This window comes from Desarmillaria tabescens (assembly GCF_030435595.1).
Source record: "Desarmillaria tabescens strain CCBAS 213 chromosome Unknown EV420scaffold_23, whole genome shotgun sequence".
NCBI lineage: Eukaryota > Fungi > Basidiomycota > Agaricomycetes > Agaricales > Physalacriaceae > Desarmillaria > Desarmillaria tabescens.
The window spans coordinates 643,290-666,506 of record NW_026848322.1 but is presented as its reverse complement, the minus strand read 5'-3'; the positions used below and the strand labels follow the sequence as shown (position 1 = coordinate 666,506).

The 23,217-nt window shown below is 47.8% G+C and overlaps 7 protein-coding genes across 7 annotated transcripts; 3 read left to right on the top strand and 4 right to left on the bottom strand.

The window, feature by feature from the left end:
- Positions 1-2,470: 2,470 nt before the first annotated feature.
- On the bottom strand, positions 2,471-4,702 carry EV420DRAFT_1691643 (uncharacterized protein; the record flags this gene model as incomplete). Its single annotated transcript, XM_060479352.1, has 4 exons — positions 4,365-4,702; positions 3,870-4,295; positions 3,300-3,773; positions 2,471-2,652 (listed from the first exon to the last, which is right to left on the bottom strand). The coding sequence occupies exons 1-4, from the start codon at positions 4,654-4,656 to the stop codon at positions 2,471-2,473; spliced, it is 1,374 nt and encodes a 457-aa protein (XP_060329505.1). The 5' UTR covers positions 4,657-4,702.
- Positions 4,703-5,954: 1,252 nt separating this feature from the next.
- Positions 5,955-7,634, top strand: EV420DRAFT_1552050 (uncharacterized protein). Its single transcript, XM_060473496.1, has 5 exons — positions 5,955-6,000; positions 6,055-6,369; positions 6,418-6,641; positions 6,689-6,835; positions 6,889-7,634. Exons 2-5 carry the CDS (start codon positions 6,138-6,140, stop codon positions 7,510-7,512), a joined length of 1,227 nt encoding a protein of 408 aa, XP_060329504.1. The 5' UTR covers positions 5,955-6,000; positions 6,055-6,137; the 3' UTR covers positions 7,513-7,634.
- Positions 7,635-10,729: 3,095 nt separating this feature from the next.
- EV420DRAFT_544296 (uncharacterized protein) lies at positions 10,730-11,686 on the bottom strand. The gene is made up of 5 exons (XM_060482532.1): positions 11,384-11,686; positions 11,239-11,326; positions 11,141-11,183; positions 11,049-11,084; positions 10,730-10,991 (listed from the first exon to the last, which is right to left on the bottom strand). Exons 1-5 carry the CDS (start codon positions 11,568-11,570, stop codon positions 10,944-10,946), a joined length of 402 nt encoding a protein of 133 aa, XP_060329503.1. The 5' UTR covers positions 11,571-11,686; the 3' UTR covers positions 10,730-10,943.
- A 1,898-nt stretch (positions 11,687-13,584) lies between these two features.
- EV420DRAFT_1691640 (major facilitator superfamily domain-containing protein) lies at positions 13,585-15,999 on the bottom strand (the record flags this gene model as incomplete). The annotated part of the gene is made up of 17 exons (XM_060479351.1): positions 13,585-13,719; positions 13,776-13,798; positions 13,851-13,901; positions 13,957-14,019; positions 14,091-14,234; positions 14,293-14,408; positions 14,467-14,671; positions 14,724-14,776; positions 14,832-14,868; positions 14,917-14,948; positions 15,010-15,199; positions 15,254-15,272; positions 15,327-15,442; positions 15,496-15,604; positions 15,674-15,712; positions 15,782-15,841; positions 15,895-15,999. The coding sequence occupies 17 exons, from the start codon at positions 15,997-15,999 to the stop codon at positions 13,585-13,587; spliced, it is 1,497 nt and encodes a 498-aa protein (XP_060329502.1).
- Positions 16,000-16,119: 120 nt separating this feature from the next.
- On the bottom strand, positions 16,120-18,257 carry EV420DRAFT_1644343 (MFS general substrate transporter; the record flags this gene model as incomplete). The annotated part of the gene is made up of 15 exons (XM_060477632.1): positions 16,120-16,272; positions 16,332-16,406; positions 16,461-16,483; positions 16,533-16,583; positions 16,635-16,712; positions 16,763-16,906; positions 16,960-17,075; positions 17,125-17,267; positions 17,317-17,437; positions 17,488-17,524; positions 17,575-17,606; positions 17,659-17,848; positions 17,906-17,924; positions 17,973-18,088; positions 18,143-18,257. The coding sequence occupies 15 exons, from the start codon at positions 18,255-18,257 to the stop codon at positions 16,120-16,122; spliced, it is 1,413 nt and encodes a 470-aa protein (XP_060329501.1).
- Positions 18,258-19,130: 873 nt separating this feature from the next.
- On the top strand, positions 19,131-19,962 carry EV420DRAFT_1644342 (uncharacterized protein; the record flags this gene model as incomplete). The annotated part of the gene is made up of 2 exons (XM_060477631.1): positions 19,131-19,542; positions 19,595-19,962. The coding sequence occupies 2 exons, from the start codon at positions 19,131-19,133 to the stop codon at positions 19,960-19,962; spliced, it is 780 nt and encodes a 259-aa protein (XP_060329500.1).
- A 927-nt stretch (positions 19,963-20,889) lies between these two features.
- Positions 20,890-21,536, top strand: EV420DRAFT_1221148 (uncharacterized protein; the record flags this gene model as incomplete). The annotated part of the gene is made up of 2 exons (XM_060466458.1): positions 20,890-21,039; positions 21,087-21,536. Coding segments are annotated over 2 exons (600 nt in total), but the record flags the coding sequence as incomplete, so codon positions are not given.
- Between the last annotated feature and the right edge of the window lie 1,681 nt (positions 21,537-23,217).

Genomic DNA, 23,217 nt, shown 5'->3' with positions numbered 1-23,217 from the left:
GAAGGTACCATGGGAATGGGGAGAGGCACAGCAAGCAGCATTTCATGCCATTAAACAATGCTTCCTAGAAGGAGTGGTGTTGGGAATGGCCAACGTCACTAAACCGTTTCAGATGGAAGCCGATTCCAGTGATGGGGCGGTGGGAGCAGTACTGTCCTAGGAAGACAAGGAAGGGCACTGGAGACCGCTGGCATTTCTCTCTAAAGCACTCACAACCATGGAACATAACTACGAGATATATGACAAGGAACTCCTGGCTATCATGCTAGCCCTATCCAAATGGCGACACTATCTACTCAGGGCTCAACTTGATTTTGAGATTTGGAGCGATCACCAAAATCTCCAGTACTTCTGAAAGCCCCAAAAACTCAACCGCAGACAGGCGAGGTGGGTTATGGAGCTCGCAGAATACCATTTCACTCTCCACCACAAACCAGGAATGGCCAATAAGAAGGCCGATCTCCTCAGCCAGAGAGTGGACCATGCACAGGGAAAGGATGACAATCAGGACATAGTCGTACTCACCCCGGAACATTTCCGTGCCCTACCAATGCCATTGGAGGAAGACATTCATCGAAGAATCCGGTGGGCCACCCTTGACCCCTGCAACTGGGATCAGGGAATTGCCACAGCCCTCAATCATGACAAGGGAATAGTCAAGCAGGAGGGGCTCCTACTCCATGACAACCGCATCTATATCCCTCGGGATTTTATGTTGCATGGGGAAGTGATTGCCTGACATTATGACCATCGCCTAGCAGGACACCCAGGTATCGAGAAGATGAAAGAACTAGTGTTACAGGAGTACTGGTGGCCGAAACTACAGAACGATATAGAAGCCTACATGCGAGGCTGCGAAACCTGCCAATGTATCAAAACCTCCACTCAAGCCAAAAACGCCCCCCTATACCCAAACGAGGTCCCTGACAGACCTTGGGACATCATCACTGTGGACCTGATCATGGATTTACCCAAGTCTGATGGCCACGATGCAATCCTCAATATTGTGGACCGATGTTCTAAAACCCTGATCCCGGTGCCATGCTCAAAAGAGCTGTCAGCAAAAGGGTGGGCACGAATACTCTGGGATGAAGTCTGCTGCAAATATGGGTGCATCCCCATCAAGATCATTTCGGATCGAGGACCCCAGTTCGTCGCCAAGTTCACTAAAGAACTGTACCGACTCCTTGGAATCAAGGGCAACCCCTCCACCACATATCACCCCCAGACAGACAGACAAACAGAGAGAGCTAATCAAGAGGTGGAGAAATACCTATGGATATTCATCTCCTACTGCCAGAATGATTGGAGTGAATGGCTACCCTTAGCAGCATTCACGCACAATAATCGACAACACTCAGCAACAGGACTCTCCCCATTCAAGGTCACATTCAGAAGGGACGGAGACCTCTTCCCCAATGCATGGCACACCACAGACGTACCAGCCGCCCAGGACTTCATGGATCACATCACCAAGATCCACCTCAATGCTAAGGATGCTCTCCTCAAAGCGGCCGAAATGATGAAACGTGCTTATGACTAACACCGCATGCCCAGTCAACAATACCAAATTGGACAGAAAGTGTGGCTAGGCATGTGGAACTTGCATCTACCCTGACCAAAGAAGAAACTGGATGACAAACGAGTGGAACCTTTCATCATTGTTGCCAAACATGGGACTAGTGCCTATGAGCTCGCCCTACTGCCAGCCTGGAAAGTCCACAATAAGTTCAATGAATCATTACTAACCCCTTTTACTGTGCCTAAATTCCCCAACCAACAACAACCCCCAGCCCCACCCCCTGAACTCATTGACGGGGAAGAGGAATACGAGATCGAGGAACTTTTAGATCACCAGAACCGTTGGACGGGAAGGGGGAGACATCAGAAAGAAGTTACCGACTTCCTAGTCAAGTGGAAGGGTTATGGTCCTGAAGAAAACTCATGGGTCACCCACACAAACCTTGGAAATGTGGAGGAATTACTGGAGGATTACAAAGCTTCAGAGGGCGAGACCATCAATAATGTTGATATCGAGTTTGCCGAAGACTCGGACAATGAGGGTGACGCTGACAAGGAGGACCCTGACTCAGTCAGGACGACTGAGTCTTAAGGAGGGGGTAATGTCATGGACTTCATTTATTTTCTACTACCAAGTACCTTACTGACTCATACACGCTTAGTACTGCGATACACAGACATCACATTAGCACTTCTATTCGGACTAAACTGCCAGCTCATCGTACCATTCACGGACTTATTAGCCACTATTATTAGGATACCCTTCCTGTATTTAAGCAAGCCAGCTGTGGCCTTGAGCCCCAGCTTTGGCTAAGGTCTATATACCTAGTCGTCGACTCCATCTCTTTCCTGCCTAGGCTGTCTAAGTCCACCTCTATAAGACCACTTGTGCCTGCTCATTGTACGCTTGACCAAAGTGTGAGTCACATCACAAGTTTGACCTTGTTTGTCAGACTAGTGGGTTACAGGTATCTGTGGATGCCAACTTTTTGCAGAACTCATCATCCTTGTATTCCACCCAGATGGCATCCAATATGGCACTGTCCATAGTGATTTGAAGCATGGTGGCAGCAGGTGCAGTCTTTGCCCAGGAGGACCAAGGTTGAGTCACAGGCAAATCAAGGTCAAGATCTGTTGAAGAATCAGGTTCGTCATCAGGAGGTAGTCGTGACAAGGTGTCAGCTGCTGTATTATCTTTGCCATGGATGTAGTTGATTGTAAATTCAAACTGAGAGAGAAACTCATTCCAGTGAGCTTGTCTTCTTGAAAGGTCTTTCTGTGTGGCAAAGTTCTCAAGGGTATGATGATCAGTGTATACAACAAAGTGCATGCCTAATAAATCAGCACGTCATTTCTTCAATGCATGGACTATAGCTAGTAATTCCTTTTCATGAACAGGATAATTTTTTTGAGCACCTTTCAGTTGCATTGAGTCAAAAGCCACCAGTCTTGCTGTTTCCCAGATGGGGCCATAGGAAAGAACTGCACCTGTTCTCCAGTCACTTGCATCACATATCACAAAAATCTTATTCTCACCAGGATTGTTGTGGTCAATGACCGTGAGGCAGTCAGATGATAGCACTAGGGCTTTTATGGCATGGATCATGTAGTTTGAGTTTAACCCAGAATTTGAATGAGGAAGGAGTGGAGGATGCAGAAGAGAATGTGTTTGAGACTTGCATGACATTAGGTAGCAGTTGGAAGTGAAGTTGAAGATCCTTTGCTAATTGTTCATGGATTATAACTATGTGAGAGCCATGGTCAATCAATGTGCTCACTGTGACGAGAGAAAGGAGAGGCCAGATCATCGATGGCACAATGCCAAAAGAGATGAGGTAGTAAAAAGGGGACAGAAGTAGAGGTAGTAGGCACAGAAGGAGAAGAGACAGCAGCAACAGGCGAAGTACTCACAAATCTAGAGTCATTTGAGTCCAGGGATGCCTCATTAAGTGTGAACCATGCATCAAGCATTGACTGTTTCAGGTCGTTTGGTGGGAGGCATGCTGCTGTGGGTGCAGGAAGGTCAGCTGTAGCAGTCACAGCAGCTGCCACAGCAGGCTGAGGGTATAAGGGGGGGTAGGTATGAGAGTGTACAATTTGTGGTGCAGGTGGTGCCACATTGTATTGTGGGGGAGCAGAGACATAGGTAGCAGTGATGGGAGGGTTTGGTTGTGCAAATTTGAGGGGATGGTTCATAGGTAATGCATTATGAGCATTGTCCACATCAGCCTGAGTGAGAGTGTGATAGCTGACTGGGGAAGGGAAACCGTTAGGACAATCCTTTTTGTCATAATTGATAAAGAACTGCCAGCATTTTGTACATCCAAAGTAAAGACAGAGTAACGCACATTCCGTCTCAGTGATTTGAGGAAGCCTTGGACAGCCAGAGTAAGAAGGAATTGGTGCAGGATTGGAAGAAGATGATTGGGCTGGGTTTGATCCTGAGTGAGACACATCTGTAAGCCCTGCTGCAGATGCAGACCTCTTTTTGTCATTGTTGAGGATCTTCTGTGTGGCTTCTTCTACTTCAAGTTGATGGGCTTCCCTTTCACAGGTACGTTTTTTATCGGTGATGACAACAAGATCGACCCAAAGATCAAGGTCTTTTTCAGCAGAGATCTTCTCATTTTTGTCCACTTTAGAACATAGGAGGGGGTCCATAGCAAGCTTGAGTTGAGTGCGTAGTTGGCTGTCATCGAGGTGATAGGTAGAACTGGTAAGGGTGCTATTATCATTGATCATCGTGTTCACAAGGTTGGCAAAGGAACCAGTGCCTTGTTTCAGGGAGAGCAGGTGGCCTTGTCAGGCTTTCTGCCAGGTGGAGGGCAACCATTTCAACATACACTTGGAGAGGAATTCCTTGAAAGATAGCTTGTTGAGCTTGACATGATTGGCCTGGTACCATAGTGCTACACAGCGGGACTTGATACCACCAGCGACATTGGTGACATAGTTCTCAGCCTTCAAGGTCTCCTTGTTGGTGAAGTAGGTGTGACAGCATGTTGTCCAGTCAAGCCAATGGTCCTCATTAGGCATTTTCTTGCCAGCAAGCATCATGGGTACCTTTTCAGGCATGGTCTGCACAACCTCTGGGTATATGCATGTGTTGGGCATGGAAATAGTCATAGAAGACATAGTAAAGAGAAAGATATCGTTGATGGAGGAGTCTGGAGAGGCGTTGGGAGAGGAAGGGGAATCAGGAGTGGTCACAGGAGCAAGGATGATGTGAGGATTGGGTGGAGGTGGGGAAATCACATGGAAGGCACAACATTGAGTTGAAAGGGCAGGGACATGACAGCCAGGAAGAGGGGTGACAGTGGTTGATGACAGTTCCTGCGGCAAGGAAATCAGTCAGTTAATTTGCTTATGGCAAAGCAAGGTAGAAGGAGAGCTCATGGCAGAGCATTGTTATGATGGACAAAAGGTGGGCTCGCATTGGAGTGTTTTACATCATGTTGGATGGAGAAGAGACACGCTCATCATCGCATTGGACAGTCAAGACGTATTTGTCACTATGGAGGGCAATGAAGGTCGAACTGTAAAAAAAAGTGGAAACCTGTCGAGGACAGGAAACACTAAACTCACGAAAGGCAACGAATATGGTGAACAACATGTATTGGAGAGAATGGTAGACATCTACATGAGGGAGAGGAAGAAAGAAAGAAAAAGTCGGTCCTCTAACTATGGGAGTGAGTATTTATATGAGCAGAAGCAGAATCCAGGAAAAAGACGGAAGCAAAAGTGGTCCAAAAGTAGTGCGTCATCACAGTGTAAGTACATCATAGCTGGGGACAGGCTTACAGTATTGGGTGATTCCATAGCATGTGATATCTCCTGATTAATAAGTGCGGGTAATAGACCTGGAGAGACCTTGGCAAGCAAGGTTAGCCTGGTAACCAGGCTTTATGAGAAACTCGCTGGAACTCGTTACTATATATAAAGCCTGGCACCCAGGGCGGGGGTATCGCGGTAGATTTGAAACCCCGACAAGATGCCGGACATGGCAGCATGTGTAATAGGGATGACATATACTAGATACACTTAGGGGATTATCATTTTGTTCACCCCTACCTCTACGAAGACGTCTAAAGACACCATGAGCAATTGTGACAAGTCACCAGAGTCTTTGCGTGATGAAGCTACCTTCGCAGCGGCCTCAACAAATACTTTATGAATGCCATCTAGGGCTTTGCAAATACCCTCCAGAATATAATCATGTAAGTCAGTGAGGGAGACAAGGCCGAACAAGCTGTCGGATGAGTTTCCAACCCTCTAAGATGGACAGGCCTGTCGGGGCTACATTGGGCGATGAGAGCATGCAACGGGGAGGATAAACAGAAGTCGATCAACAAGCCTTCTAGCGCGTTACGCGTTTCGCACGTGGTCGGCAAGTATCGGCATCCTGTCGGGGTTTAAAATCTACACCCACGAGCGATACCCCCGCCCTGGGTGCCAGGCTAAAGCAAGGTAACCAGCAAGGTAATGTTCACATGACATCATAACTGCGTCCTTACAAGTTTACCGTCATGACAGCTTTGAGCAGCCCATCACTTCCCGAGCTAGAGCGCACTGTGTCGGAATTGGAGAACCCGACCTACGCCTTCCTTCGTATTCCAATGCCCCCCGGAATGGCTGTCGACAAACCGCCCAACGAGCGTTTTCTACGGCTTGAAATCCCAGTCACCATTATCAATGCTTCCGCCCGTAGAGGACGCAAGTGGTTGTTATACGTTGCCACTGCCATTGCGGGTACCCATGGGTACTTGCATCAAGACGGGCGAGACCTCCAGCCAGAGGACATGCAACGGTCGGTTGTTGATAACGAAATCTATGATTTTGTGACGGAGGGTAAGTAGGCCTGATTTTCTGCCACGGTTCTACTGATGTGACCTGCAGCTGCGGTCTGTGTTGCTGATGCCCAATGTGGGGATACAAGAACATCAAGCAATGCTGGAGAGAGCCGACTGCACAACAGGGAATCAATTCGTATCCGGGATGGCGGGAGATGTGTCGTCCTAGAGCCTGGGATAATGCTTCGTGCCGGTTCCCGTCATCGGCTTGAAGTTGCTTCTGTAGACTGCCAAGCAGCTCATATCCTTCCACATGCGAAGGGGAGTACAGTACGTGTGCTTATTTCTTTGGTAGATAGCGGCATCAATTTTTTTAGTACCTCGAAGCGGTAGTCCAGGCGCGAGGACTCAACGAGAATGTCAGCCAGTTCGATGGTGGTATAGATGATGAAAAAAATGCTTTGTTCATGGATACACGAATTCATGCAGTTGGGCTGACCGATCAAACCTGCGCCTTCCTTTATGTGAGCCGCCTTACTTGATGCCGCCCTCCTTTCGCTCACTCTCAAATTTTGAGGTTCCAAATTTGTGCATGACTATGGAAGATGTCTTGTATCCGGAGGAGCACCCGCCACCACCTCTTCCTGAGTCCTTACAGCATACAACGGAGCACATCTACCTCCAGTTTCAGATGCTGGCGGAGGGAGCATACATCCGATTAGCAGATTACATGGTGCAAGGACGATTGTGGAACAACAAATTCATTCGAATGCCGGACGACCGTTCTAGCTTCCCTCCTTTCTTCATATGTCATTTCTATTATGGTTGCACCGCCCTTCACTTGTGGCTGGACAAAGACAGTTTGTCCACTCTCAACCGTTATAATCATCAGCGCTACTATCCTCCGCACATCGATGTCAAACAAGAAGAATCCTCTGATGAAGATGAACCTGACCCTTCGGATGACGATAATTATATCCCACCGACGCATGCTCGGAAACACCACAGACTTGAATCAATGACATCGTCTCCTATTCAAGAGTCAACCGATGCCTCAGCATTTCTTGTGAGCTGGCTGTGGAGAGCTAACGGTGTGGCCATGGAAGAGGATGGAGTAGAGGATCCTCAGACAATCATTCGCAAGGAATTCTCATCAGATAAACGTGAATTCGTGGAGAAGTGGTGTCAGGAGTCTTGTTAGGGATTTCCGCATCTATGGAATCCCACGGAATCCTCTGGAAGTCTCCAGTCACTTGAAGCCTTTTCTTTTTCTTTCTATCGTTTTCTGTACCTTCTCTTACTCAGCCTAATGTACTCGTTATGACTCATAACTTCATGAAATTCGGAGAATCTTCTAGTAACGCCCTTTGTATATAAACGTAGCTACAGAACATGTACTAGGTACCCAATTCTTACCTATCTTGAACCATAACCACTTCGTGTGACCTCAAGCATCGGACACTAAGCCTCGTGCTAGTCCCGTTAAGCTCATAAGTTAGAAACCTAAGCCTCGTGCAACTTGTTCAAGAAACCTGTAAGAATACCTCAAGCTCGCTCGAACCCATTTCTCGCTCGCGGATACCAATATTCTCACGCTTACGCTCTTGTTCTCTCACCACAACGTACTTCGATTAACAAATACTCGCTTCTATTTGCTAGCACGGTATCCGATGACCACAACATTGGTGGACACATACGGTCTTGCTCGAGGGTATACAACGTACTTACAACACTTTGTTTACTCGTGTACTCATCTTCTCTGAACATTGTTTTGAAAGCCATGTCAGGTGAAAGCTCTAGCAATACACCAGGAGCTCCTCCAGGACTCGATAAAGGGAAAAATCCCGAGACACCAATGGACAAGCTACCAGGTCATTTTCAATACGGGAACATCACTCACCGGCGCCAGAAGCGTGAGCCAGAAGCGGCAAAACCAGAGGAGGAACCTCTCAGTGAGGATGAAGGAAGCCAGCGCTCCGATAGAACAGACTACTTCCAACTTGGTGTAATTGATGGCCCGCTTTCTACAAGTGAGTATGATGAAGAGAAGATAGCGAGCATAATACTAGACGTACCAACACTGAAAGCATTCTCAACTATTAAGAATGACACACCTCAGCTACTCGAACGACGTAAATTTGCCTTGGAAATTGCCTTGAAAGCAATTGATATGGACTTCTTGAAGTGATAGCACAGCCACGTGGGCGAAACGCCGGCTGGTAAATGAGCCTAGAGGGAGGGCAGTTGACGAGGTGAGCAAACAGAGACACATGTATATTTGCAATTGGCAGATTTCGGGAGTGCGGGAAGTTTCGGGTCGGGTAGACCTTGCTTACCAGCAAGGTAACCGGAATTAAAATTTGTTCGTTGATATCGTTCCGTCAATCTGATAGTGACGAGGTGATGAGTCCTTCTTTTGCTCTTAACGATTTTATGGATTCTAACCTACATTGCATAGGTGCCCGATGATTCAAACCCTGAGCTCGACTAGATGGTACACGCTGGCCTCGATCCCGAGTTCTGTTATTCCAAGTGTATGTGCAGCTACTAGTTTACTTCCTTCTACGCTAACCCATCTTTTCTCCAGCCTACTCACGGCTTAGGCTCAAACCTACACTAGGTACGTAGTTTATGGTAGTGGTGTTCATCAGCTAACGCGTTGTTTTTTGCTTGGTAGGATGTACCAACAGCAGTGACGACAGGAGTGAGGTTGCCTAGGGATTTCTGGTATGTCACCCTTTTTCTATCGTGTTCTAACTAACTGAGTAGTGCCAGAGTATTCCCGAGCTTGTTGCTCATCGAGGGCTACTGCTATGGTGGATACCGTCGAATGCCTTGTGAGTCGGTAGGGTTTTATTTTCATCGTCCTCATTTCTAATGCTGTCTCTTAGGTCCCTCAAGCGGAATACAGCGTGTGCGAAACCAAGATCACGTCGACAGGATTGTAAGCAACACCGCAAATGAATATCTTTCTCCCGGCGGCATCTGGTGTGGGGTATGGCGGCGTGTCTCGCGTTGTACTGAGCGAGTCATCATAGGTGGGGATGGGATGGGGAGTAGTTGTGGTGGAGAGCAGAGTCGTGGCGGGCATGCTAATAACCGAGGGTGAGTTTTCAGATTCCTGCAGATATGAGCAATCTGAGAACATAACTACAGGCATACTACCTGAAAACCTTGGAACTCGGACCAGGCCGGTGTGCAGCAAGACGTGCTCCGTGTTGGAATTGTCGTTGCAGTGGAATTTTAGTTGGTTCGGTGTGTTCTCGGTGCCGATGGTGCAGCACGGTGAGTTGGTTCAGTTTCACCTATTTTCTCATTTCTAACATCGTTCCTTATGCCCTCAAGCTCACTACGAAGACATCATGCGCTGTTCAGAGTACCCGAAATGGGCTGAGATGGGATGCGAGTCGTCGGGATGATGCAGGAGTGATTACTGTGAAGGTAGGACAGCGGAGTCAGCGTTGGAGGGACGTGTTTACAACCCTCAGTACTCAGCGTGCAGGCAGGAGGGTCGGTATCGTTATCGCTGTAGGACTTTTTCTGGCTTAAGTAGGGAGCACGATGGTATGGGGCTCTGCAGATTGTGCAGAGCCAGTTAATGTACTAGGTGGGCAAGGCTCTGGCACCACAATAGCTTGAGTACTAACAGAAGCTTCGCAGGTAGAGAAATAAATGCTTATCAAAAGGTATGAGTATTGGCTACCTTTGATGACAGGGAACTAACGAGAAATGTAACAGATTATAATGTTATGGAATATCGAACGGACGTTGAGCAAGAAATGAAATGTTATTGAATACGTAGAATGCACACAGCGTACGGACATTATGTGGTGACGGCCATTCCGCGCAGACGTGTCGCAGTGTACGGATGTGTGCGGGGTGCACGCGCATGCATGGGGGAGTGTGCGGAAGGAAGTCTGCACGTGGAGAGGAGGATGGGATGCGTGGATGGGGGGATGTGCGCGGAGGAGGGAGTGATCAATGTCGCCAAGAACGGAGAGGTCGTTTGCGTGCAAGTCGTGTAGCAGGGAGGAGGTCGTCTTGTGGCTGTGAAGGGATGGCATGCCTGGAGGGAATAGGAGGGACGTCGACGGGAGGAAAGTCGTTGAATTCACTGAGACAGGCAGATTTGCGGGAGGGGCGTCGGGATTCTGGATTCGGATGGACGAGGGAGAAAATGGATGAAGGATTCATGATGAGGTGAGGTGGCGGGTTCGAAACCGTCAAGTTGACGCGGCTCTGCCGAGATGGGCACTGGCATCATAGCTCGAGGGAAAGGGTCAGCATACATAACTTATTGCTTACATCAAGTTCTCATCCGTTTCACACTCTTCCTTTGATCATGCCCAGTGAAAAGTCGGTCGAGCCACACTGAGCCAAATCAAGCCCAGGGAAATGGTCGATGGGGCTCCATTCCGCTCGTTGTGGCTTCAAAATGTGAACCATTTTCCAGCTCAAATCGAGCCATTTCGAGCTCAGTGTGTCGGTGTCATAGGGTTCCATTAGGCTTTTTGGGGCTCGATTTTATTGCTATTAATATGCATAGAATCAGATTGCTACTAGTACGTACTACGCTAAGTAGCAGCATCCTTCCCATTCCGTCCACGGCTGGCTCTGTCCCGCTCGGATACCTCAACCGTGTTTCCCGACGTCAAGATAGATGTACCGAAATAGATGGCCCTAGAAAATGTTATATCAGTACACAATGACGGGAAAGACGATTCCAGGACTGCTCACGAAATAAAAGCCAGCGGGAACGATGGCAAACACGACCTGTATAAGATTAGATTAGTGAGTCCAGGAACACACACATATAGAACAGAACGTACCATCACCACACCCGAAGCTATGCCTAGACGGCATATGGAGCAACTGTACACATTCTAAGTATCAAGAGAAAAACATTCAAGAGCGCAATGAGACGTACCTCAGAGATCCAGATATCTTTCTGCTCAAACGGGATTTCCAAAGACGTATTGCTGCTAAAGGTGTCCAAACATGGCGCATATATCCACCTTATGCGGCATTTTCAATCTGTAGCCTCATGTCTGCAAGTCTTCGCATCAGCTTGCCGGTAAAAGACCAACAATAGGAGGCTACGAGAGCAAGTACGAACCCATGTCCTGCGATAATACAGGATCTGGGTGTAGGGCGACAATGAGGACAGCGAATAGGCCAGAACGCGACGTGGATGGTGGTGGTAGAAGGGGAAGAAGCGTTAATTGCGTCACTGGATGACATCCACGTGGTCGGAACCATTGACTTGAAGTTGTGCCAATTTGCGCTCGCAAAATTCGGCGCATTTTAGTTAACCGTTAGGTTCAGAGAGATTCTGCCCTGGTATTCTTGGATGTGCTGATGGAAAGGGGAGAAGGTTTATAGTCCGAAGCTTTCTTGTACGACGCCGCTTGATCCGGCTCGACCACGCTACATGATAATCTTTGCAGCTTGATTTGGCTCAAACCGGCTCGACGGAATTTTCACTGGGGATCATGGCGGAATCTGCGGACTATATCCATATGGACCCCTACTCAGAAGCCTACAGCGATGCTTTTGAATACGCGCTCATGATTGGCAGTACAGCGCTTGTTAAATCACCCCTGCCCAAAGAAGAGGACCTCGTACCTGTTGATCCCTCAGCATCAATGCTCGTCGACCCCAACGTCCCGACTTCCTTACACCCAGATCAAGTCAACAAATACCCTCATCTTCCACCATCTGTACTAGTGAAGGGAGAACGAAAGCTTTTAGCAAAATACGACTCCCAAAGGCCTATAGACATCCCCATTGTTCATCTCACCTATCTGATGGACCCAGAGCTTAACCTTTACGTCGAATATGATACTGAAGGTCGTTTCGTCTTCTCCGTCACTGAGAACACTAGATATGGTTGTCTCGTTCATGTTGACTAAGCTAAGGAGGATGAGGAGGGAATGGGAGCGGAGGAGCTGCTCAAAAAGCTGGTTCTTGAGTACCCTGGCTGTAGTGTTGGTGCGAAGGTACCGCCGTTCGTACCCTGAGATGAGGCTGCCCATTGGCCTTACAAGTAGCCTGTGGCAGTAACCCAGACTCATTGGTGAGAGTTCATAATCTTCATTGCCCAGGCTGCTGTCATTACTGATCACAATTTCCTTCTTAGATTTCATATACTTAAGGTCGGCGTTCTTTAACAAGATAATCAATGCTTTCATTTCCCTCTTCTGTCATTCTGTCGTTACTAGTTCGTGAATTATACTGTTGACTCGATGCTCCAAGCGGTGCGACCGGTTGATACTTATACAAATTACAGAAGGATCCATAACGTAGAGTACGCTTGACGATAGGACGATCAAGACTGAGACAGACCCCGCCATCAGTGCGGCTGTTGTAGGCTAGCTCCCGTGCTCCCTCACATCGGAGGTAGCAGAGCGTAGGATCAACATGTGACTTCTTGTTGTACTTCAATATGTACGGGAGGGTTCCCCCTTTCTCCGGAACAGCGCTACAGTGTCTTTGTCAAAATCCGAATTAGGTCGAACAGATTGAGGACATGATTCGAAAATAGTACAAGGAATAGCCGGGACACGAGTTCTGATCTTCACACAAGACCGCGTGATTCTATTACACCACAGCAGCGGATGTATGGGTGTATAAGCTGCACGGTATGATGATGAGATTACAGAGGGTTAAATGTCATGTCCGATGATGTGCGAGAGAGGAGACGTGTTTGTCGGTCTAAATGACAGATTACGGCCTGTACCTCCACCGACTGTACCTTTCCAGCTTCACCATGACCTACTTCGGCATCAACTGATAGAAGAACGTGTTTTGTAGCCGAGGCCGTCGAACGTTTGGATAACAGCGGAAATAAATCATGATGATGGCTGTCATCAATTGCATCGATAACTCCGACGGTAGCATTGAATGTGGTTTCTTCAGAAAAGATGTCAGCCTCAATTTTGAGGGCGAAACATGAAATGACAGCACCTGAAGCCATGTTGGAACGGTTTGAAGGAAGATGAGAGGTCAGCTGGATATTTCGATTGACGACATCTTCTGATTTTTGAGGGATACAGAAAGAAATAGTAATGCTAAACAAAAGCTTGTGAGGCGCTATCAGCTCGACATCAATACCAAGCATGCTTTAAAGCAGTCGTTGGCCATAATACATGGGAAGAGACCACAGGGGGAAGACAGGAAGCACGCTATCAGGCCTAAAAATGGAAGACTAATAAAGGCAGCAACGGAAGCAGGCTCCGGCAACCTGTATAGTAGATTGGACCGAAGTCTGCACTTATAAGCGCTGCAAGAGGCTTCTCCCAATGGGCTTCCCTCCAATGAGGAAGAGTGCCACGACCATACAAAGAGCAAGTAACCCCACAGCCATCAAACAAATCGCCATCCATCCTTCGGCGATATTGTCGTACATCTAGAAAGGAAGGAACGTCACCAAATCACGCGCTCCACAAAGTTTCGTGTACCAACCTGACCACCCACAATAGGTCCAACTATACAAGGCGTGAGCGAAGAGGATCTCATACATAGTAAAGAATAACAGACCCGAGGATCCGATCGCATACGTCAGATTGCTAAGCGCATAGACATGCGCATCTGGGTCGATGCGATTTAATACGGGGTGCAAAGTAAAAATCCAAGGTTCACATACAGTTAACGCCACCAGTGGTACGTGCGATGGATGCACACTCTGTAAACACCAAAGTCGCGAGGCCTATAAGTGAAAAAGGCTAGTGTCATCTCTCATTAGCACACACCAAAGCTGGGGGGACGACTAGTACTCACTTGCACAGGCATAAGCTGCGATAAGTAGCGCCAGATGTACATCCAGGATCATCACAATGTACCCAGGCATGGCAGATATCAGGGTAATCATGATAACTATCGAAACACCAAAGCGATCTGCGAGCCAGCCTGAAATCGGCGGGGCTGAACAAATATGGTGGGTCATTGAGAATCATGATACAGTTGAACTTGTTTTGCGCACCAAAGATGGTGGGAATAATAGAAGCCAAAAGAACAAGGCCAACTTCTGAGGCATCCAGGCCCCAGACACTGTTCAGATGAGAAGGTAAGACCGTGGTCAACATACCCTCCAATATGCTAAGAAAAACAAGTCAGACATTGTAGACAGGGACAGAAGAAGGGCAGAACAACGAACGCGATTATAGCTGAGACGCATACTGCCCCTAGAGCGCGATGTGATTGGAGCAAAAGACAGAAAGCCTTCACGAAGGAGATTCTAGCTTCATCCGATTGAACTGTAGCTCCAATCTCCTTGTTATCTAGTTCCTTCCTCTCTAACGGTATATGATCCGATATTATCGAGGACGGCGGGGTCCCTGGATGCGCCGGTGATGAGGAGCCTAAAGACTAGGTCGGGCAAGGAAACTATGACGCCAAAAATGAATGGGCCACGAAATCCGAAACGGGCGTATAGCGGCCCGCCTATCGGGGTTCCGATAAGCATACTAAAGAATAGTTAGTGCTTGACTGCTTAAGGGAAGAAAAGTGTTGTATGCGGACCCAAGGAGTACACCGGACATCATAATACCAAGTTGTCCTGCAGCCACATTGAGAATTCAGTAAGAGGCCAGTGTAGGCGACATACTACCAACAACTCTGGAAGGACTTCGATCACACCTAGGGAAGTTAGATATGAGCGTACATTGTAGGACACGATATTCATGTACCTATGACTTACAAAAGAGCTGAACCAACAACCAACCTTGTATAGTTTCCTGCGCCCTGAAGACACCGTGCAAAACACATGACCCAGTAAGAAGGCGCCTCCATGAACATGATTTGGGAAACTATGAGCGTCAAGACACCGGTAATGTAGGGAAGCCTTTGCGTGTTGTACGCTTCAGACCATAGAGCGACGGGAACAGATGCTGTAAAGGCAGTGTTTCTGGTCAGATCACTTGCGAAAGTTAGGGGACACTAACCTATGATACCGCCTGCACTCTAGCAACAAGTTAGAGTCAGACTTAGCGTATAAAGAAAAGAAAAGGGCCATACATATGCAAAAAGAAGCCACCCATTCAGAGAAACGACGTCCTTGTAACCGAGGGCCTTGAGCTGGAAAGGGACTACGGGTATACTCAAAGCAAAAGTAAGAACGTCTACGACGGTGCCTGTGTAATAACGAAACGTGAGCTCGTATTCAGGAATACGATATAAACTATACCTAGCCACATCACAAACGTTACAAACCAGTACGACGACCTCCATTTCCAACCCCAATAATATTCTTCGGCTTCTCCGTGGTCAGCGCGAGGAAACATGCGGTTGAAAGGCTTGAAGTTCGTATGGGATGTGCAGTCTTCAGGGAACCTTTATAACCCCCTACGGTAGGTACGTTTTACGTTCGTTAACTGGATAGCAGTCCCAGATGTTACGTCGCCCTAGATAGAAGAGGCGCCGATGCCAATAGTCAGGCTCAATGTACGAAGGCGCTAGAGTCACAAGCGAACGGTGTAAATACAAAAATGATAACCGAAACCAGGCTTAGATGGCTGCCGAGCGAGTAGAACCTTTAAAAAAATGTATGTGAAGTTCCTTCTTATTAGTACGACTACGTACGCACCTCCGGGTTGCGCGTGGGCGGTTCCAACTTCTCTTCCGGGCCTTCGTATTCGAAGTAGTATGGGCTAGCGGCGGATCGACGAAGGATGTAAGTCTTAAGATTCATATTGTGCCAAAGAAAAAGAACACTCCTGGCCGCCCTACAGCATCTTTCACCCTCAAACGATAGCAGAGAGCCCACCTTACCGACCGCAGGTGCTTGAACTCTGGCAGCGAAAATGCTCGCCTAATACTGTTGACCGTTTCGTACGCCTTGCTCTTTTGCCAAATTGCGGGCATCTAACTGGGAATCTTGAATTTGTAGCCAAAACTCGGATTGGCCTATGCCATCTCGTTCCTCATACGCGGACTGTACGTGCTGACCTATGATACTAAATGCCTGATACGCCGAGAGAAGCTTCGCGCGATGGGTTTCTCTCCTAAGTAGAAGAAAGTCACCACGATGCCACATGCATGCAGCCCGGCCGCCATTAAACAGATATCCATCCATCCGTCGGCGAGGTTATCGTACATCTAAGTAGTCGGTACCTCAGTAAATTGCTTGTCCTATAGGACATATGCACCTACCTGACCGGTCAAAACAGGTCCAACTAGATATGGAGTAAGTCAACAAGATTTAGCGCTGCGCAGGTGACAAACCCGTCAGCCCGATCCCAAATGCCCAATACAGAGCCCCATAAACATGAGCGTCTTGATCGATGGGACTTAGTACCGCGAGAAAATAGCCTATGAACCACTTACAGCCAACACCATCAATGCTTCGTGAAGCAGACGCAAACTCGGCCAATAGCGGCGACAAGACTCCAGACCCGAAAAAGACTAGAAGATCACCTATTAGAGGAGCAAAATGGACGTATTTGACCACTTACACGCGCAAAAATTCACAACAATGAAAAGTGAGAAGTACCTAGCTATGCTCAGGATCACGAACCATGGGATAGCCAAGGCTGAGGTGATTATGATAACTACAGAAACACCTCGACGGTCTGCAAGCCAACCAGAAAGAAGTACAGCTAAAGATGGATCAGTGAATTTGTACTTCAAGAAGGGATACGTATTGACGTACCAATAAAACCAGAAATGGTAGGAGCCAAGAAGACAAGGCCGACTTGAGAAACATTGAGGCCCCAGACGCTGTTCAGGTGAGACGGCACGATGGGTTGCATAAAATTATCTAGCATGCTATGAAATGCGTTCAGGGACAGTAAGCGATAGAAAGTAAGGTGCAAACCCATGGATAAACGCGAGACACATCCCTGCAACTATACGGGGCGACTGGAGCATGAGATGGAGAACCTTCACAGGCGAGGCCTTATTCTGCACTTCGCCTGAGGAAGCAGTAGTTCTTCCTTCTCTCTCACTTTCCAACGGGATCTCGTCCGACCTATCAGCGAAAACACAGCGGCGCGGACGCATATCTGACTGGGATGATGAGAAGCCAGAGAGCCAGGATAGGCAAGGCGGCTATAGAGCTAAAAACAAAGGGCCCGCGAAAACCGAAATGGGTGTATAGCAGTCCGGCTATTGGGGTTCCAAGAAGCAGACTAAAAATACTCAGTACTTCGTTTAAAAGGAAGAAAGGGGATATTCGCACCCAACGGGAGCGCCCGACAATACAATGCCAAGTTGCCCTACAGCCAGCCAATGAGAACTAAGCAAAAGACCAGTGTAAGCGACCTACTGCCGACAACTTTAGAAGGACTTTGATCGCACCTGAAGGAGCAAGGGGTAAGTGGGGACACAATCTCAGGGTACTATAGCTTACATAGCTGCCGGACCAATGACCATCCTCGCTGCACTTGCTGCGCCCTGAAGACACCGCGCAAGACACATGACCCAGTAAGAAGGAGCCTCCATGAACATGATTTGGGAAACAATAAGCGACAATATACCAATAGAATACGGAAGCTTTCGCGTGCCGTATGCTTCAGACCAAATAGCAATGGGTACAGAGGCTGTAAAAAGCGGCACTTCTAGTCTGGGCCACAAGCGAAAATTTGCAGAAAACATACTCATGATATTGCTTCCACCCTAGAAGTAAGCGTCAAAAACGGCAACAAAGGACGAACAGGGTCATACATATGCAAAAATAAGCCATCCCGTCAGAGAAGCTACATCCGTATAACCGAGTGCCTTCAACTGGAATGGGACAACGGGTATACACAAAGCGAGCGATAGACTGTCTACAATAATACCTAGTATTGGTACAAGATGTCAGCTTGTTCTGAGAGCTAAGGTACAAACTTTACCTAGCCATACTACGAATGTCACAAACCAGTACGACGACCTCCATTTCCAGCCCCAAAGGTGCTCTTGGACGTCGGTGCGGGGAAACATGCAATTTGGAATGCTTGAAGTCTGCATGGGACGTGCGCTCCTCAGGCGAACTTTATACTCTCAGAGGAGGTATCCATAATCGCTCGATGACTGATAGTAGTCCCAGATACTACGTACATCAAAATAAAAGAAGTATGTGGAGTACGAGTAGAACCTTGTGTAAACTGTACGTGAGTTTCTTTCTTGGCAGAATGGCTACGTACATACCTTCGGAATGCACATGCATCTTTCAAACTTCTCCGGCCTCTCTCTAACCTTATTTCCACCTTTTGGCAGCTCCTCACCACCTTGGCGCGTGAAGAGGTCGTTGGGAAAATTGACGAGTCGTCGCGGCTGCACATAAGACAATTTGATGCGCGTATATACAAACGGAGAGCATTCATTCCCGGCTTGATGCCTTCAATGCAGGTCGACATTGAAGCGAAAGTGGATAAAAGTATTTAATGATATTAACGTGCCAGTGGATTGAGCGACGATGTGGTGGAGTGAAAACCATCAACGGCAAAAACGGACCGGATTTCCGAGATGAGATCATTTTCTCTTTTCCCGTAACTACCACGCGTCTAGGGCATCCCTTCAAATTCTAGGTTGCTAATTCGAGTATGCTCAGTGAGTGCGTTCTGTTTCTTAAAATTATGAATATGTATAATTATCTTTGCTTTAGCTACGTTGGACTATCGACTGTGCTCAGCCTGGTGGATACTGGCACCTAAACGACACTTATGTTCCACCGGCCGAATTTTAGATAAAGAGCGCTTTCAAAACCTCAGGATTGTGACTCCCGAATATGTTACTGCCATCCAGATTACGAACAAGCCAGATATACCGATTTCACTCATACCAAGACATCTGCAGCGCCTAAAGCACCTCGAGCGGATACAATTTCTTGACAGACATATGATGTCGATCGACCGTGAAAAAGATTTATTACGCGCCTTATCTGCATTACCTCTCAAGGGTCTTCACCTTAAATCGACGCTATTTCGCAACCAACAGCAGCTTTTCGACTTCATACGCCGTTTTCCTACACTGGTGGAGGTGTCCTGCTCGGACATACGCTACGTGGAGAAGAAAAACCCCCGCCCGTATGTCGGACCACTTCCTTTACTACCACACCTTCGGGCAGTTAATATGGACGATAGTCTATGGTTCGCAGCTCTGAATGGAACCTTTGGGTCAGTCAACAAGTTACAGAAAGTCACCGCGTTGGATGTGCACTTTGATGATATCCCAAAAGTTGGCCAATTTCTTCAAAATACTGTTAGGAATCTCTCTGAGTTTAATATAAGGCATTTGCATGGTATTGAAAGCAGTAAGTACTTGACGTTCTTCAAATTCATTCTTCTGTCTTATCGTGAATTCAGACCCGGGCATGACGAGAGGCCGTGCGGCTTGGAAGGAGGAACAAAAACCCCTTGTCCTCTCGCACTTGAAGGCGCTGGGAATTGACATCCATGATCGGCAGAGGGTTACAGGGCTCTCTCCTTACACTATGGCCAGCATCTTGGGATGGTGGATACGGTCGCTCGAAGACTCTGTCAAAGAGGGTATAGTGTCAGCTCTCGAACGTTTAACAATCATAGTGGGAATGTATAAGAAGGATTACATCCTGAGGTATTCGAACGAGATATGGGCAACAATCGATCGCCTCCTCACTCGGGATCAGTTCCCCGAGTTCAAATCTCTTCGCGTTATCATCAAGGCCTACCATCCTGTCATCCTGTCTCAGTGATGAGCGCCATGCAACGGACGAAGATGATAGTCGAGCATTGTCCGCGTTTGCATGGCAGGTTAGACGTCTCTATAGTACAAGGGACTTCCGTATCCGGTAGAACATATTTCCAGAACATCAAAGTTAAACCCAAGACACCACCCGTGCCAGGCGCTAAGGGTATGTCCAGTTTTTCGTTTGGGTCGCCATTTGTCCTTACATGTTGCTTGACCACAGAAAGTAGTCACCTCGTCTCCACTTCATAATGTGGCTACGATTGCAGGTAGCTACTTGCACCATGGGGTGCACAGAAGATGATATACCCCCCAAAAGCGCTCTTTGTCGTCAGATTTCCGTTGCCCGTCTCATATCGCGACCTCGTACAGCCTTGCAATACAAGGTGGGCGGACAAATGTGACTCAACACACTCTGCGCAGTGATGAAAGAATCATCGATATTGTGCTATCTGTTGGATTGTATCATATTCAGTAGCACTGTAGCACTGGAATGTCATCAGAGCATATGCTCGCTGATGCTATTGTTCCCATCACCTCATGCACGACCCTGAAACTTTCTAGCCGCTTACTTTCATGTGAATCATGTCAGACGAGGATGCTTCAGTCATTTCTGTTGATGCATCGGGAAAACATGACATGACAGATAACCTGACTCTTAAACCTCAGATTACACAGTTTTACCCACTGTCTTCTGAAAAGGGATCAAAGTACTCGCTGCATGCCGTACAGGAAGAAGTTGTTCCCCAAAACGAAGATAGCAGCACTGGAGCGAAGCACTTCCTGGGTCCGGCTTCCAAGAAGAAAACCAAGAGAAACCGGGGTTTTGGTGTCCGGCGCGTCGGAGAGCAAAAATCGGAGAGAGGTGCGTTAGACGTTCCCAATGACCACGGCGAATAACTGCTGACTCGGACGAAACTGTTTAGCGGCATTTGACTACGAAGATAAGTATCCAGAAGATCCCATATACGAAGAAACTGCGCCAACTGCCAGAGTCTGGAGGACCTACATCGATGAAAGCCAAAAGTTCGATGCTGACAGAGTGGGCGATTGGCGGGACACTGTTGATGTTCTTTTGGTATTTGTGAGTCGATCAACCTTCTTCCTCACACCTTCTAATCTATATGGAAGGCTGGTCTCTTCTCTGCCGTTGTTAGCGCGTTCGTAGTTCAATTCTCGCAAAACCTACAACCGGATTACAGCCAAATCTCCGCTTATCTACTTTTTGAACTCGTATCCATTCAACAAGCTATTTCCAACGGGACTAGCGTCAACCTCCCACTTTCCTTTCTGGATCCAACGGCAAAGTTTACTCCGGCGACGTCCATTGCGTGGGTGAACGGACTGTGGTTTGCCAGTCTCGCGCTGAGCCTTTCGGCGGCACTCGTATCTGTCTTGGTGAAGCAATGGCTCCACCACTATATGATTCTACCATCCGGTACGCCTCAGGAACGTAGTCACGTACGACAGTACCGATACATGGGTCTACGCAAGTGGCAGGTGCCTCTGATCATCGGTCTCCTGCCGATGCTTATGCATCTTGCTTTAGCGTTCTTCTTCATAGGCCTTGTCGTTTTCCTTGGTCCCATGCACATCATCATTGCTTGGGTCACCGGCGGGATTGGAGCCATCGCATATCTAGTTGTCATTGTGACGAATGTCCTCCCCTTTTGGTTGTCGCAATGCCCCTACCGCACGCCACTGGCAGATGCTATATACATATCTGCGAGTTATTTTTCGCAGCACGTCGTGCCCAAGCTGAAAGGTTTCTTCGCCGAATCGTTACCCGGAATGCCGTCAAGTCCGAATAGGATACATGTCCAGTCGTTGAACAAGATCGAGACGGACACCGTCAAGTCTATCTCCAACATGCTTAACGTGGACGCTCTATATTGGCTATACGACATGTCCTCGAATCCCACAGTACGAAGTATCGTTATACAGGCCATTGCAGGGCTTCCTATGGAGGTGTCAGAGGTGGCTCGCCAGAGATTTGCCGGTACAAATATCCTTGAGGAGCAGACAGTGCTGCTAAACGAATGTTTATCCCCAGGTCCGTTCGCAGATATCATAATCCCTGTTCCAGGGAAGGAAGCCAAGATAGAACGACTCCTGCGATTTGAGCTGCAAATCCCCGTCGAAATCTCACATCTAACACGGATTCCCTACCTCAAGCTTCCTGAATTCTCTTCGCCTCGACTTTGTGCTGTAGTGATTACCAGCCATTTCCAGACGAGCGTATTCGTGCCGCTTGCCGTTCGTCATGCAGAGCCAATACAGTTCATACTAGACTTATTCGATAGGAAGGGAGTCGACGTGCAACTTCCTCCCCTTGTCTGGTCACGACTCGTCAAACGGGCGTGCGACATTAACATTGGAGGCATGGAACACAATATGGAATCTTGGATTTCATTATCCACGGCTTTGCTAGAGGTTTCAGCTAAGGATTGGTCAAGTCCTCCGTCTCACGCAATATCTCTGCATACACCGCATATCAGCACACTACGCCAGGCCATCATCATGTACCTATACCGAGACGTGGTTGACAACCTACTTGACACATACACATGGGCAGGCTGTAATGCATTCGCAAGGCAGCACGCTAAAGTCATCCCCCGTATCCAGCTTCTTTTGGCTATCATCGAATTCCTTCTCAAGATTGTGTTTCGGGGAGCCCCGGATTCTGCGCCAGGCTTGCGCTTGTTCGTGAGCGTCATGACTGATCTTGAACGGTGTGTAGCGAGATATCCATCGCTGACTACGGATGAAAGCCGAGGTATCATTCTTGGAATCGACCGAGTTGTTCAATCCAATTCCAACCTATTCAATGCTGCGACCCCGAGAGACTCGCAACTTTGGTCTGGGCGAATTTGCATACTAGAGATATATCGCATGATGCTTGGAATGCCCTCTCGATTAAGGACAGGGTTTCTCAACTTCCCGTTGGATATCCGACATTCACTGTCTTTAATAACTATGCGAAAGCTCATCCAAGTGGCTTTTGAAGACGAGTCATGGTTGTCGCAGGAGCTATCGATGGACTATAACGGAAATCTCAACCCTACACATCAGCTGTACTTCCACACTTTGTCCCAGATCTTGCACCACTGCTTCAGAAACCATGTAGCGGTTGCGTATGATGCCTTTGAGCAGATTGATTGTATCAGGCTGTCTGCAAGCTGCCAGTTGCATCCAGAATTTGTCCGAGTTCTGGAGACATATACCCTTGGACTGACGTCTTCCTCGCTGGACTATGTATACC

Bases quoted from the DNA above. Each gene is read 5' to 3' on its own strand.
- EV420DRAFT_1552050 (XM_060473496.1), top strand. From the start codon at position 6,138: ATGCCCCCCGGAATGGCTGTCGACAAACCGCCCAACGAGCGTTTTCTA. The intron at 6,370-6,417 runs GTAAGTAGGCCT...TGTGACCTGCAG, and splicing joins CTATGATTTTGTGACGGAGG to CTGCGGTCTGTGTTGCTGAT. The intron at 6,642-6,688 runs GTACGTGTGCTT...CAATTTTTTTAG, and splicing joins CACATGCGAAGGGGAGTACA to TACCTCGAAGCGGTAGTCCA.
- EV420DRAFT_544296 (XM_060482532.1), bottom strand. From the start codon at position 11,570: ATGGTTCCGACCACGTGGATGTCATCCAGTGACGCAATTAACGCTTCT. The intron at 11,327-11,383 runs GCAAGCTGATGC...ATGCCGCATAAG, and splicing joins CTATTGTTGGTCTTTTACCG to GTGGATATATGCGCCATGTT. The intron at 10,992-11,048 runs GTGAGCAGTCCT...AACATTTTCTAG, and splicing joins TTCCCGCTGGCTTTTATTTC to GGCCATCTATTTCGGTACAT.